Raw genomic sequence first — 12,093 nt, 5'->3', positions numbered from 1 at the left:
AGCCTAACACTTAGCTGGCTGGATAAGTCGTTCCAACCGCAAAGCCTAGTAGCTCGGTTCAGGCCGGGGACGCGAGTAGGGGTCCACAATCTTGATGGAAGTAAGGATGTGCAGGGAACCATTGGCGTAAGCCCATGGGCAGGTAAAGTCACCGAGCACTCATGGTAGAGTGGTTCTCTGATTTTGCGGCACTATTCGGACTCGCAACTTCTGAATTGTACCAACGGTGACTTGTTTGTGACCCTAACGGGGGAAGCAAGGTTTGTGTTAGGAATACCCCTCCAGCTGGATAGGAATCGATTCGAATTGCCGTCTCTCCCGAATAGTGAGAACTTGACTGAGCAGCGGCAATGTAGATTCAATTAATTTAACAATATGGTTAAATGGATGATGATGATAATGTTGCCATGATTTATACCTGATATGGTTATTAATGTTTGCCTCTTAATAAAATAACTGCTTAGTACAGATGCTAATATAGATGACAGGTTAATGGCTAAAAGTCACTGCTAGTTCATGTTAAGAGTTGATCTTATTACTTATGCTTTTCTGCAAAAAGAAAGTGTCAGCCACATCCACTAAATTAAGCTATGCATAATCTTTGGTGTCATTTGTTTTGGTTTCCGACGGGTAAGTCTAGCTGAGTACATTCTCGTACTCAGGGTTTATTCCCTCTTGTTGTAGATGACCTTCTATATCAGGGATTCTGTAAGTATTATCTCCACTCGGTGGGTGATGAAGACTAGATCATGGGCATGATCTCTGTTTCTCTTATCTGAATGCTTTTGCGGGATTGTGATCAGTGAACCAGTATTTGTATTTGAACTCGGGTGTGTAAGTTAAACTATTTGCTTCTGCGTACTTTACAAGACTTGTTTTGTAATAATGATGACTCTATGATGATGTAATCTATTTGCAAATGTCTGCGAAATATTGTAACGTACGATATGTTATGTTGAATTACTATGATCTTGGTTGTATGCAAGTTGGTTTGAAATCCTTCGAGATTTCAGTTGACTACCGGGTTTATATGGGCTCACGTTCGAGAATTTGATTGTTTCGGTGATTGTTTTTGTACTTGTGCTCTTATAAATTGGTCGGTTCTGTGACACTATCTTAGCTTAGGATCTCTATCCCTAGAAAATCTCGCTACCCGAGCTATCTTTCTTCTTGTTATCTTAGGTGAACTAGTTAAGAGACTCTTACACATCTGTTCTCTAAGGAAATACGATACCCTAAAGACTTCTGGGTGAAATACTACAATAGTAATTTCATGCGCTTGCAGATTATTTCTATATGCATTAAGAAATACCAACAACCACCATCTTTTTGATGAGGTCCTTGGCATCCTTCACATTGTGTTGAAGGAATGCTCCTCCCACGGCAGCATCCAAGTAACTATGGGCCATGCTAGTCAACCCATGGTAGAAACCTTAGATTAGGAGCCAATATTCTATCCCATGATGAGGATAGGCACAAATGTACTCATAGAGACGCTCCCGTGCTTCAGGAATCGTCTCATCAAACTATTGTTGGAAGCTAGAAATTTTTCCATGAAGGGCGTTGGTCATGCCCATCAAGGAAAACTTCTCGAGGAATGCATTGGCGTACTTCTCCCAAGTGGTGGCTTCATCCTTATTGGCATAAAACCATTGTTGCGCCTTTCTGAGTAGAGAGAACAAGAAAAGACAAAGGCGGATGGTGTCTGCTATCACACCCTTGATAGTGAAGGTGCCCCACACCTCCAAGAAGTGTGGATGGTGGGCATTGGCGTCCTCATGAGGCTTCCCACAAAACGGGTTGGCTTGCACCATGTTGATAAGCATAGGCTTAAGCTCAAAAGTGGCATCCCCCAAGTTGAATTGGGGTCCTATGGCCACATCAGCAGCTGACAGGGCTAAGAAGTCAGCGATCGACTTTTGAACCATAGATTCCTTAGGTGGTGGTGCGGGGCTTCCTTCCTAGAATGGATTTAGGTTCGAGATGAACCTTTGAGGAGGAACTTTATGGCGTCTATTATTCCTCAACAATTGCTTAGGATCTTCAATGAAATTTTCTGACAATTGGAAATCGCTCATACATTGTCTTGCTTCACAATAACGAGAAACAAAAACAAGGGTAAGCCCCTACACTAATTGATAACTAATTTGATGGTAAATTCCATATTCAATTTTATTAAAATTCCTAGGCTGATGCTTTCCTTGGCGACGGCGCTAGAAATGCTTGTTGGTATTTCTTATGTATATTGGATAATTCCTCAAGCGCACAGAATATACCGTTGTAGCACTTCACCCGGGGGTATTTCAAGGTATTGTTATTTATTTTTATCCCAAGGGAAAACGGTAATTAGGAATGCTAATAAAAGAGAGATCCTTATATACCACAACTTAGTATGAACTAGTATAGGGGGTAAACAAAATATGGTAGGAAGGGATGATGATGAAATTAGCCACGATAAAGATAAATAAGATAACAAGTAAGTATAGCTAGGTGGGAGGACAACGAGAGAGTATAGGACTTCTATGTTTCTAACTCTACTCCTGTAACTTAACCAAATCACATAATCGAGACACACAGATTGATACCTCACAACAAGTATGCTAGGTGATAGGCGAGACAATAGGAGACAAAACCCCTATCCAAAGCAGATACCTTGTTACTAGAGCCCTACCTTTTAAGAACTTGTCTACAACACGTGGTGAAATGCAAAGGCTAGACAGGGTTGTCACCACCTGCTAGCTACCACAAACAATCCATGCAACAAGTGGTAACCAAAGGCAAGATCATGTATAAGCACCACGCTTACACCTTCTCTCACTACTCTAGCTGTAATTATGAGGCCAACTAGAGCACCCTATGATAGGTGATGATCACAATACAAGTGTGTTTCTAGGATCACAATCTAGTGTATAACAACTCTATGACTAAATAAGCCAGAACAATACTATAACTATTATAATATTGCACAAGTAAAGATCAGTAAAGTAGAGAAAGAGTAATATATTGAATAAGGTAAAGTCTTACAAAAGAAAGGAAAAGGTACAAGAGCTATACCAGACTCTCTAGAAGATAGCTCCAGAAGACCCGAGCAAAGCTCACTACTCAACTCTAACTCCCACTCTAGACTACACTACTAAGATAAAGTGGACCAACTACTCTTCACTTGAGCTTGTAGGCTTCTTCACCATGAATGGAGAGGGGGAGTGACCCTCTATTTATAGGTGGAGGTAGAGGGGGTGCCATGTCAGTGATCTGTGTGCTTCCTCACCATGGCCCTTGGATCCACCAACCTTGAACCAACCTTTGATCAATGGCTCAGATCAAGGAGGATGCATGGAGGCATGCATAGAGGCGGTGGGTAAAATTTTAGGTCGATTAGCTCCTTAGTGAGGTCGCCCAACCTCCAATGGCAGGTGGGCCCACTCTCCTTCTTCTAGAAGCATGTCCCACATGTAAGTGAGTGTGTATGAGGTGTGAATCATCTTAGTCATATTGGGTTGCTTCACTTGTGGGTCCATGAATCCATGTGACTTGATCCTCCACCCTTGAGAGAAAATACAAGTGTGATCCAAGGGTGGGGAATGACTTTGGGATGCTTCACATGGATCATGGTGACTTGGCATGGCCTGGTGCGCCCAAGTAGAGGTCGGGCGACCTCTATATGGAGCTTCACAGGCTCATCTTCTTCAGTTTTGTGACATCCTACATACACATGCTCAAAGTACAAGTGGAACTCGTTATTGATAAAATATGCTCATGACATGTTATTCTCCCTTTGAAACTGAGGCTATTGACGGTGTTTTGAGTGTGTAATTTTGTGACATTTTCACCGTCAACAACCATGACCATTGAACAGACGGTTCATATGGTCAAGCGACGGTGATGTTCACCTCGACATAGACGTGTCGGACGTCAAAGCGATAGTGAAAGTGCACTACACATAGTTAGATCATGTGCAATGCGATGGTTTTCATGACCATTATGTAGGCGGTTTGGATGCCCAACCGACGATGTTGTTCATCTCGCCACAGACATATCGGACGTGAAGGTGACAGTGAACTCGTAGTGCACACAGTTAGGTCGTGGTGCAAGGCGATGGTGATTATCATGATTACAATCAGATCATTGACCATTGTGGTGGTGTTGAGGAGCCATCACAGTCACTATCACCATCGAGTGTTTACTGCCGAGGCCAAAAAATGGATGCGATGGGGGTTACGAAACGACCGTGATAGGTCTACATGTAGTATTGACACCTCTCTTAGCCGGTTTGGGGTCCTATTTATAGCCATAATGGATGAGCTAGCTATTGGAAGATTGGCACCTTTTCCTGTGTACCGTCGGATTGAGGGGGGGGGCGTCAGACAATTGGGCTATCAAGGTCTGACACTTTGTCAGAGCTAGCTGTTTCTTATCGTTGGCGACCGTTGCCATTGCCTCTATGGTTGACACTAGGCCAGACCGTCAAACTGGTCCGACGCTACCCTGTCAAACTGGGTCCAACGTTTTTTCTCCTCTCGGGAACCATTCTAGAAATCGTCAGACTGCAATTTCAATTGGTCTGATGCTGCCATTGAGCAGAGTCTGATGCTCCTGCTACCTATGTGCCCTGATGAACAGTGAGCTCGTTCGGTCCAACGCTCACTCCTCCTTCGGTCCGACGCTATGTCTAACGCTACTACTGAGAATTTCACTGAATCGGACTAGTCCGACTCTTTAGGGTATAACGACCCCCTAAGGGTCTGACGCCCTGCTGTCCTTCTCCCTTCTTTGATTCTTCGCGTCCCTTGCGTTCGGCTTGGTCCCCTTCTTCTGCCTTGGACTTGTGCATGTCTTGTAGGTCTTCAATCAAGCTTCTAATGTCTTTGCTTGTGGTGTTGACCATACGAATCGCACTGTTTTCCTAAGTCGAAACCACCTTTGCACCTGATTGGAATACAAAATAAACACTCGCAAATTTATTAGTCCAACTTGGTCATGTTGATCATCAAATACCAAAATCCGAACTAAATGGGCTAAGGATCCAGTTTCCTTACAGAAACCAAAGGCTACTATAATTGTGTAGGGGCTTGTGTTGTGTGTAAATAGAGCTAGAGCAAAGTAGATGCTTGTAGGGATTTTTGTTATACTAATCACCTTTTCACTAGTGTTATGAAGTTTTTAGAATATTATTATAGGTTATCCATCCCCTTCTAGCCATCTAGATACTTTTAACGTCGACAGACGAATACAAGAGAAAGAGACTAGACTACGGATAGAAGTGGAGACCCACGTATCCTACCTTTAATTCAACGGGTAGCAGGTCACTTATCCACATCCAACCTAAATCACACGAGTGTGGATTTGGGGAATGGATTAGGATATTCATCAACATGTCTAATTTCAATGTCAAAAGGCTAATTTAGAGTAAGAACGAGTTTGCAGAGCGGATACGAGGGAATAGAGATGGGATCATTCCCCATCCCATCCCCGCAAACTTGATAAAGACTAATTTTTTTTTGTTCTAATCCTTGTATAGGGAGTAAATTTCTCACCGCCATCTTTTAATATGGAAATTTCCCGCGTAGAATCAGGCGGTGCCGTTACCATCTCTAGACTACCGCTCCACCTATTTCAGTCCGCACCGCACCATGTTGGCTATGACACCAACAGCCCGGTAAGCGCTAACCCTACACCCGCTAAGAAACCCCACAGCCAATCAGCGCGTGGCATTTGATCGAGCCCTCTTGACCACTACCCAAGATGCGCCTCCGCACACGTGGCTTTCAAATGCCCCACTGCAGCCGCCTGCCCAATGGGCAGCGGCCACGCACTCTCCCTTCCCTGGACTACTCTTGGTGGGTGGAGAGAGCCGCGGAAGGCAACTGGAGGAAAGAAGACGATAACAACTTAGCACGGGAGGAGGAAGTGGAGAGGACGGCGCGAGGCTTGGCCGTGCCGGCGAGTTGGGGTGCTTTTCCTGCGGTCGGAGATGCGACCGTTGGGACCCGGGAGACAGCGCAGTTCGGCTTCGGGTTCGGGGGCGGCTCCCGCGACGGCGGCCGCCACCTGAGCAGGATGTTTAACTGGAACGACGAGCAGCCGCAGGTGCCCCTCCCCGTCTGCCTTTCCCGTGATAGTCTAGAATCTTGCGTTATGCTTTCTCACTTGGTTGGATCTGCTCGGGCTCTATATTTCGTTGCGTCATTCCGTGCCCCACGCGCTCTAATTCACTAGGTTTTTTAGTTTGGATGTGGTTGTTCCGGAAGAGAATTTGCTGTTATCCCATACCGTTGGGGGTTAAAGTTGGGGGAGTTGGAGGTGCAAGGGACTGCGAGCGGAAGCATAGAATTCTTGCTACGCAGGTCAACTGCATCCCTGCAGGTTGCAGTAGTGCGAGCCTTTTGGACACTTTCTGTGCTAACAAGCATGACTAGGGGACAATTCTGCTTTGATTGCCTCTACTTCTGAAGCGTGTAAGATTGTCTAATGCCCAGAGCAGTGCTGGAATATGGACTTGTATGTTCTATTGGAAGAAAGCTAAGGGAGTCTTTATAAGTTTCATGGCTCTTAGAATGTTCCCTCCATAGTTTGTTGGAAAAAAAAGTAGTGAACTGAGCCTGTAAATGTTTTATGAACTTGATGGTTTTACTGATAGCTGCTGAAGTGAACTGCAAACTGGTTCTGTAGTAAATCACAATGTCAATTTTCTTATTTGCGCTACTCATTTTGGTTCATGCCACTCAGTTGGCAATGTTCTACTCTATTGATTTCAGTATTTCCTCATTAAAGGATAAATTTATTCAGGAACCTTGAATTCAGATATGCTCATATGAATTTAAGGACATAACATATTATACTGAATACTTTGGACCTTCAGCGATAATATCTAATACACTACACTTTTGCTTTGTGCTTGATTATTTCTCTGAATTTTGAATTGGACGTTCAACTCTGAACCTTGCACCATTTACCATCACATCACTAAATGCTCTCACTTCCTTTTGGCATTTTAACATTCTCCTTCCAGTCTCATATTATTGTTTTGGACATGAGCATAGACTGGACTCTACTCGCTTCTGCTAGGAATTTTGATTTTATGCAGAAAATTTCAATTATATTTTAGATTTGGTCTATTTTTCAACTTGATCTTGTAACATAAGATATCGAAATTTATGTGATCCTTTAAAGAAATTTGGATAGAAGGGCGGGCCTGGTGCACGTGGTAGAGTCTTACCGCCTGTGACCGGAAGGTCCCGGGTTCGAGTCGCGGTCTCCTCGCATTGTACAGGCGAGGGTAAGGCTTGCCACTAACACCCTTCCCCAGACCCCGCACAGAGCGGGAGCTCTCTGCACTGGGTACGCCCTTTAAAGAAATTTGGATGAATGTGCACTTGTTAGGTTCCCATCGGATGAATATAGATAATTTTAATTCCTTTTCTCTTTTATTGTTGGAGATTGATCACATCCCTGGCTTGGGGGGGCAGCGCCAGGCACGTCCATCCAACCCCAGGGCATCAAGAATCTGATGCCTGGGATGGATGCGTGCCAGGCAGGTTTCTCAGAGATCTAAGCAAACAAGCTGGTATGCCCATTTTTTATTATTTGTTTCCTTTTGGAATGCAGGTAGGGGATGCAATATGGGCTGAGTTCAATGAGAGTGAGGACCATATTGTGCCTTATCCTAAAGGTGCAGAAGATAGTACGACTTGCAAGAACAATGAGGAAGAGGCGGCTAGTATTGCTGGCATCACTGAACATTCTGCAGGTGTTCAAACTGGACTTCAAGGGATGGAAAAGCAGACTGCAAATCAGACAAGTGCACATTTTTCAGCCACACGAATTGACATGGAATCCTGGCCTGACCTTCCTTCCCTGAATCCTACACTTGATAGAAACTATAGTGATGACAAAATAGCATCCACATATCTGGATTTCAGTGCTGAACCCAGTTTACAGAAAGTGACAGGAAAAGCTACAGGTTCATTTCTTCTTTCAGCATGCTGCATTGCCAAATGTTTATTGTATTTCTGCTTCAGTTTGAAAACTTCTAGTCCAACAGATATACCTAAAAAAATCATGCAATTATGAAAAATAAGATGGTACTGAGTTACATGGCTTTTGTTGATCTGTATACAGGGAAACTAGATGGTGAATCAGAAGTGTTCGGTAATGATCAAGAAGAAAAGAGTAACAGTTTCCTTGATTGCGACTGGGGCAATATTGGAGATTTTGATGATTTTGACCGTCTATTTAGGTACGATTGGAAACTCAAAACTTTTTACTCAACTCATGAGTTGAATTTGCAGTCATTGATTCTTTCATGGCTGGATAGTACTATCGATTTCGTAGTCTTATCAAGTGATAATTTTTGCAGCAAAAGTGATTCCATATTTGGTAATGAGATAGTTGCCAATGACAGCGATTTTCTTTCTGCATCTTCGAATTTGATGGATAATGCTGTGCAATCAATCCCAATTCCGGTTTGTGAACATAGAACTTTGATTTTTTGCTGTTTTTTTCCACATTCTTCTCACTGTGATTTGTTTGTTTCTGTTAAAAAGCAACTACCATTGAGTAAACAACCATCATGTGATCGTGGACCTTCTTTGCTTCTGACTAACGAAATTTCCAGTGGTGTTACCAAACAAGAAAATAAGGTACACAAAAAAAATGCATTTACATATGTTCCTATGTTTAGAATTATTTCTTGGCTACTATGGTTATCCACTTTTGGCAGGTAGCAAATGCTAATGCTAAATCTGGAGAGGAAGCTGAGATTAAAATTCATCTGACTTGTGAATATTCTGGGAAACCAAATCAGTTCTTCCAGGAAGTAGAATTCATGTGATATACTCTGCCAAACTCTTTATGAATGAGATCACTTCTGAGCTTGTTTGCTTCAAACTGAAGCACCAATTGATATGCTGATGTTTCTCATCTGGATTGATGTCATAAAACAAAATGGCATTTAAAGATGGGACAATTGCAGTGCGAATCTGTCAACAAACTGTTTCTGACAAAACTTTAGATCTTTTGAGAAAATCTTGTCATAATAATGTGATATCTCATATTTGTCAGCTATGCTCCAGTTGGTTCTCTCAAGTCGATTATAAAAAAGTTTTTGGTGCACTCAAGGTACATTAAGCACAAAGTAAAGCTTTTATTAGCAAAATGAGCTCAAAATATGTCCTGTCAATCTTCTTTGTTATCTCTTCCGAAACCTAGCTTTAGAGCCTCTGGTTAATCTGCCCACTTGATTGCCACTTTTTAGCATCTGATTTGAGGGGGTGATTTTAGTTCAATGATAAATTAACCACTCCGTGTAGGTCGAAGTGCAGAAGAGGCCAGTGAGGTCACGCAGAAAACCAGAGGAAAGAGGTAAAAGTAAAATATCCAGCAGTACAAGTGGCTTCTCCCAGAGCAAAGTAGAGAATCCATCGACCAATTTGCAAGCTCCTATGCAACCTGTACAAACTCCTCAATATGCACTGTTCCAGGATCGCAAGAAGATAGGACAAGTTCAGCATGCTAATCAGTTTATGTTTCCTGGATATGGGCATCCTGCATATCCATTTCCTACCATTCCGTTAGTGTCAAACATTCAAGCTGAAGGCTATCAGACTAAAACCAACTGGCACAAGCTACCGAACTTTGGAAGATTCCCGAAAACAGTCAAGTTCCATAGAAATGTCACAAGACATTCCATCAAAACCAGTGACAATGACACCGCAAGAAAAGATAGAAAAGCTTAGGCGCCAGGCAGCAAATGCAAGCACTGATAGCTATTCAGCAACAGCAGCAACAGTTTGGTCAAGAGGGTTCTGGCAGTGACACAATGGTGTCTCAAGCATACTCCCCTAGGAACAAAAATCCGGATTCCTTAGCGAGTTCAATTGTCATAGATGAAAATGCAAATAAGGTTTTTTCGCCTGAGATGATTCCAACTAACCATGACCTGGTTCACAAGAGTTCTGCAATTTCAGATGATCCCTTTATAGAGGAAAAAATATATTATCAGCTACAAGATGCTCTTGGCAAGGCAATTTGTTAACCCTTTCGATTTCATTGATTCTTCATATGTTTACTGATAGTATTATTGAGTTGCTGGGGATGTGCAATAGAAAAGTTAACTTTTTTAATCCTTCTGACAGTTGGATACCAAAACTCGACTATGCATTCAAGATAGTTTGCTTCGTTTGGCCTATAGTGCAGCACAGAGACAAATTGACGGTGATAGGAGCAGCACTAACAAGACTAATAAAGATGAAGATGAAGCTTCCGAAAATGATGCATCTACTAGGAGAACAAGGTAGAGTACACTAAAAATGGGTTTATTAACGTGTTCCTGTATTACTATCAGGTAATTGATATTATGCAATGTAAAGTCACCCAGTGACCTTAAATCATTTCTTATTTACCATCTATGCAACATCGGACCAGACTTTTTATGTGCGCTTCTCATGGATTAGTTTGTATTCCAGTGTTTTAATCACTGAAAGCATTCAGAATGGCTCAGTTTATATATTATGATCTCAGGTCTCCAACTAAGGAAGCAGAAACGACCACTAATCCAATTGATCGTATAGTGGCCCATTTGCTGTTTCATAGACATTGCTCCAAGGTTGCAACAGCAACAAAAGAGGAAATCATATCCTCAACCCCCTTGATACTAGAACCTGGTGAGTTGCCTATATGCATCTAAATAGCATGTTACCATATATGCTCGCGCAATCAACACATAGTAACCCTTTTGCAAATTTCAGAATGTGCAGAACGGAAGGTACCCTTGGGAACTCCTAGGGTGCCATCAGAAGATCAACGAGATGAGCAAGAAATTGTATTGGAGCCAGTCACAATAATGTGAGATGTGCTAGAAGATAAGGTTTTACTCAATTTGAGTAAGATTATTTGCATTTAGTTAGCCTGTGAATCTAATGTCGTCCTTCTAATGAGCATACAGATGCTGATTTTATCAACTGTTCAGAATCAAAATGATAGCAAATCCAGTGATGATGGCAATCTGCTGATCACCTGTGGCTCCGGAGATCCCTTGTGTAATATGTAACCATTTCAGCATTGTAGCATCTTTTTTTTCATCCTGTAAGAACATCTCAGACTGTATTGGAACCTACGATTGTGTGTCGAGCCCTAAAAAGAGCAAAACTTGGCTCTGGACATCATTATGATTAACTCAATGCATGTCCTATCCACCCATTTCCTCTTAAGAGAAGGCTAGGCCCCGTTTGATCCATGGGGCTAAAGTTTAGCCTATTTCTTTTAGTCACCTTTTAGCCTTTATGGATCAAACATGAGGGCTAAAAGTGGGGACTAAATTTAGTCCACCCTTTCTTCATTAACCCCTCCAAGATGGACTAAAGAGGGCTAATAGTGGTCCCTTTATGTCAAAAGACGCATATTGCCTCCATCCACCCTCTTAGTTCTGTGCATGAGTATTAATTAGGGACAAATGGTCATAATAGGGTACATGACTAATCTGTAATCTCTAGATCCAAACAACCCCATAAGCTAAACTTTAGTTCCTTCATTTTAAGGGTTAATCTTTAGTCCTGGGCTAAAGTTTAGTCTTATGGATTCAAACAGGTGTTAGAGGTGGCTGCTTACTTGGGAAAATATTGATGGCACATAAACTCAAGTGTCTCTGAAGAGTGAAGAGTGAAATCCCCCCGTGGTGTGAAAATTGTGAATGATTTTTCAAAGAACAATGGGTTGTCATTGTAGGGGTAGCGTGACAGTTGTGTCATTGTGTGGAGTTTTGTTAAGCCGATCATCCGGCATGGGAAAGATATTCTTTTGGTTTTCAATCATCCTGTTCAAGCAGTGTCGGGGACCTAATACCAGGGTACTCCTAGAAGGTGGAACCAATAACCACCGAACGTAAAAAACTTCTGGACGCATAAGGGTGCCGTTTCATCCCTTGTTCAGGTGACAGGAGTTTGGTTCCGCCTCGCCCGACGCCTTTGGGAGATGACTCTGCCTCGCCCGAGGGCTCAAGGTTAATCTCCGTCTCGCCCGACGCTATTGGGACAGGCTCGGTCTCGCCCGAGGGTCAAGGGATAAACTCCGTCTCGCCCGACGCCTTGAGGGCAGGCT

The 12,093-nt window shown here is 42.7% G+C and overlaps 1 protein-coding gene and 1 non-coding gene across 2 annotated transcripts; both read left to right on the top strand.

Annotated features, from left to right (window-relative positions):
- Positions 1-1,455: 1,455 nt before the first annotated feature.
- LOC136455800 (small nucleolar RNA R71) lies at positions 1,456-1,562 on the top strand. The gene has a single exon (XR_010759266.1). It is a non-coding gene; the product is annotated as a small nucleolar RNA R71 (small nucleolar RNA).
- A 4,240-nt stretch (positions 1,563-5,802) lies between these two features.
- On the top strand, positions 5,803-11,192 carry LOC136450005 (protein LNK2-like). The gene is given in 13 exon segments (XM_066450254.1): positions 5,803-6,087; positions 7,606-7,960; positions 8,119-8,236; positions 8,357-8,462; positions 8,544-8,639; positions 8,720-8,815; positions 9,309-9,605; positions 9,607-9,738; positions 9,740-10,021; positions 10,134-10,291; positions 10,519-10,661; positions 10,746-10,842; positions 10,943-11,192. Coding segments are annotated over 13 exon segments (1,917 nt in total). The 5' UTR covers positions 5,803-6,057; the 3' UTR covers positions 10,950-11,192.
- The last annotated feature ends 901 nt before the right edge of the window (positions 11,193-12,093 follow it).

This window comes from Miscanthus floridulus, chromosome 5 (genome assembly GCF_019320115.1).
Source record: "Miscanthus floridulus cultivar M001 chromosome 5, ASM1932011v1, whole genome shotgun sequence".
NCBI classification, from domain to species: Eukaryota; Viridiplantae; Streptophyta; class Magnoliopsida; order Poales; family Poaceae; genus Miscanthus; species Miscanthus floridulus.
The sequence above is the reverse complement of the archived record's forward strand: the minus strand, read 5'-3'. Positions and strand labels throughout refer to the sequence as shown.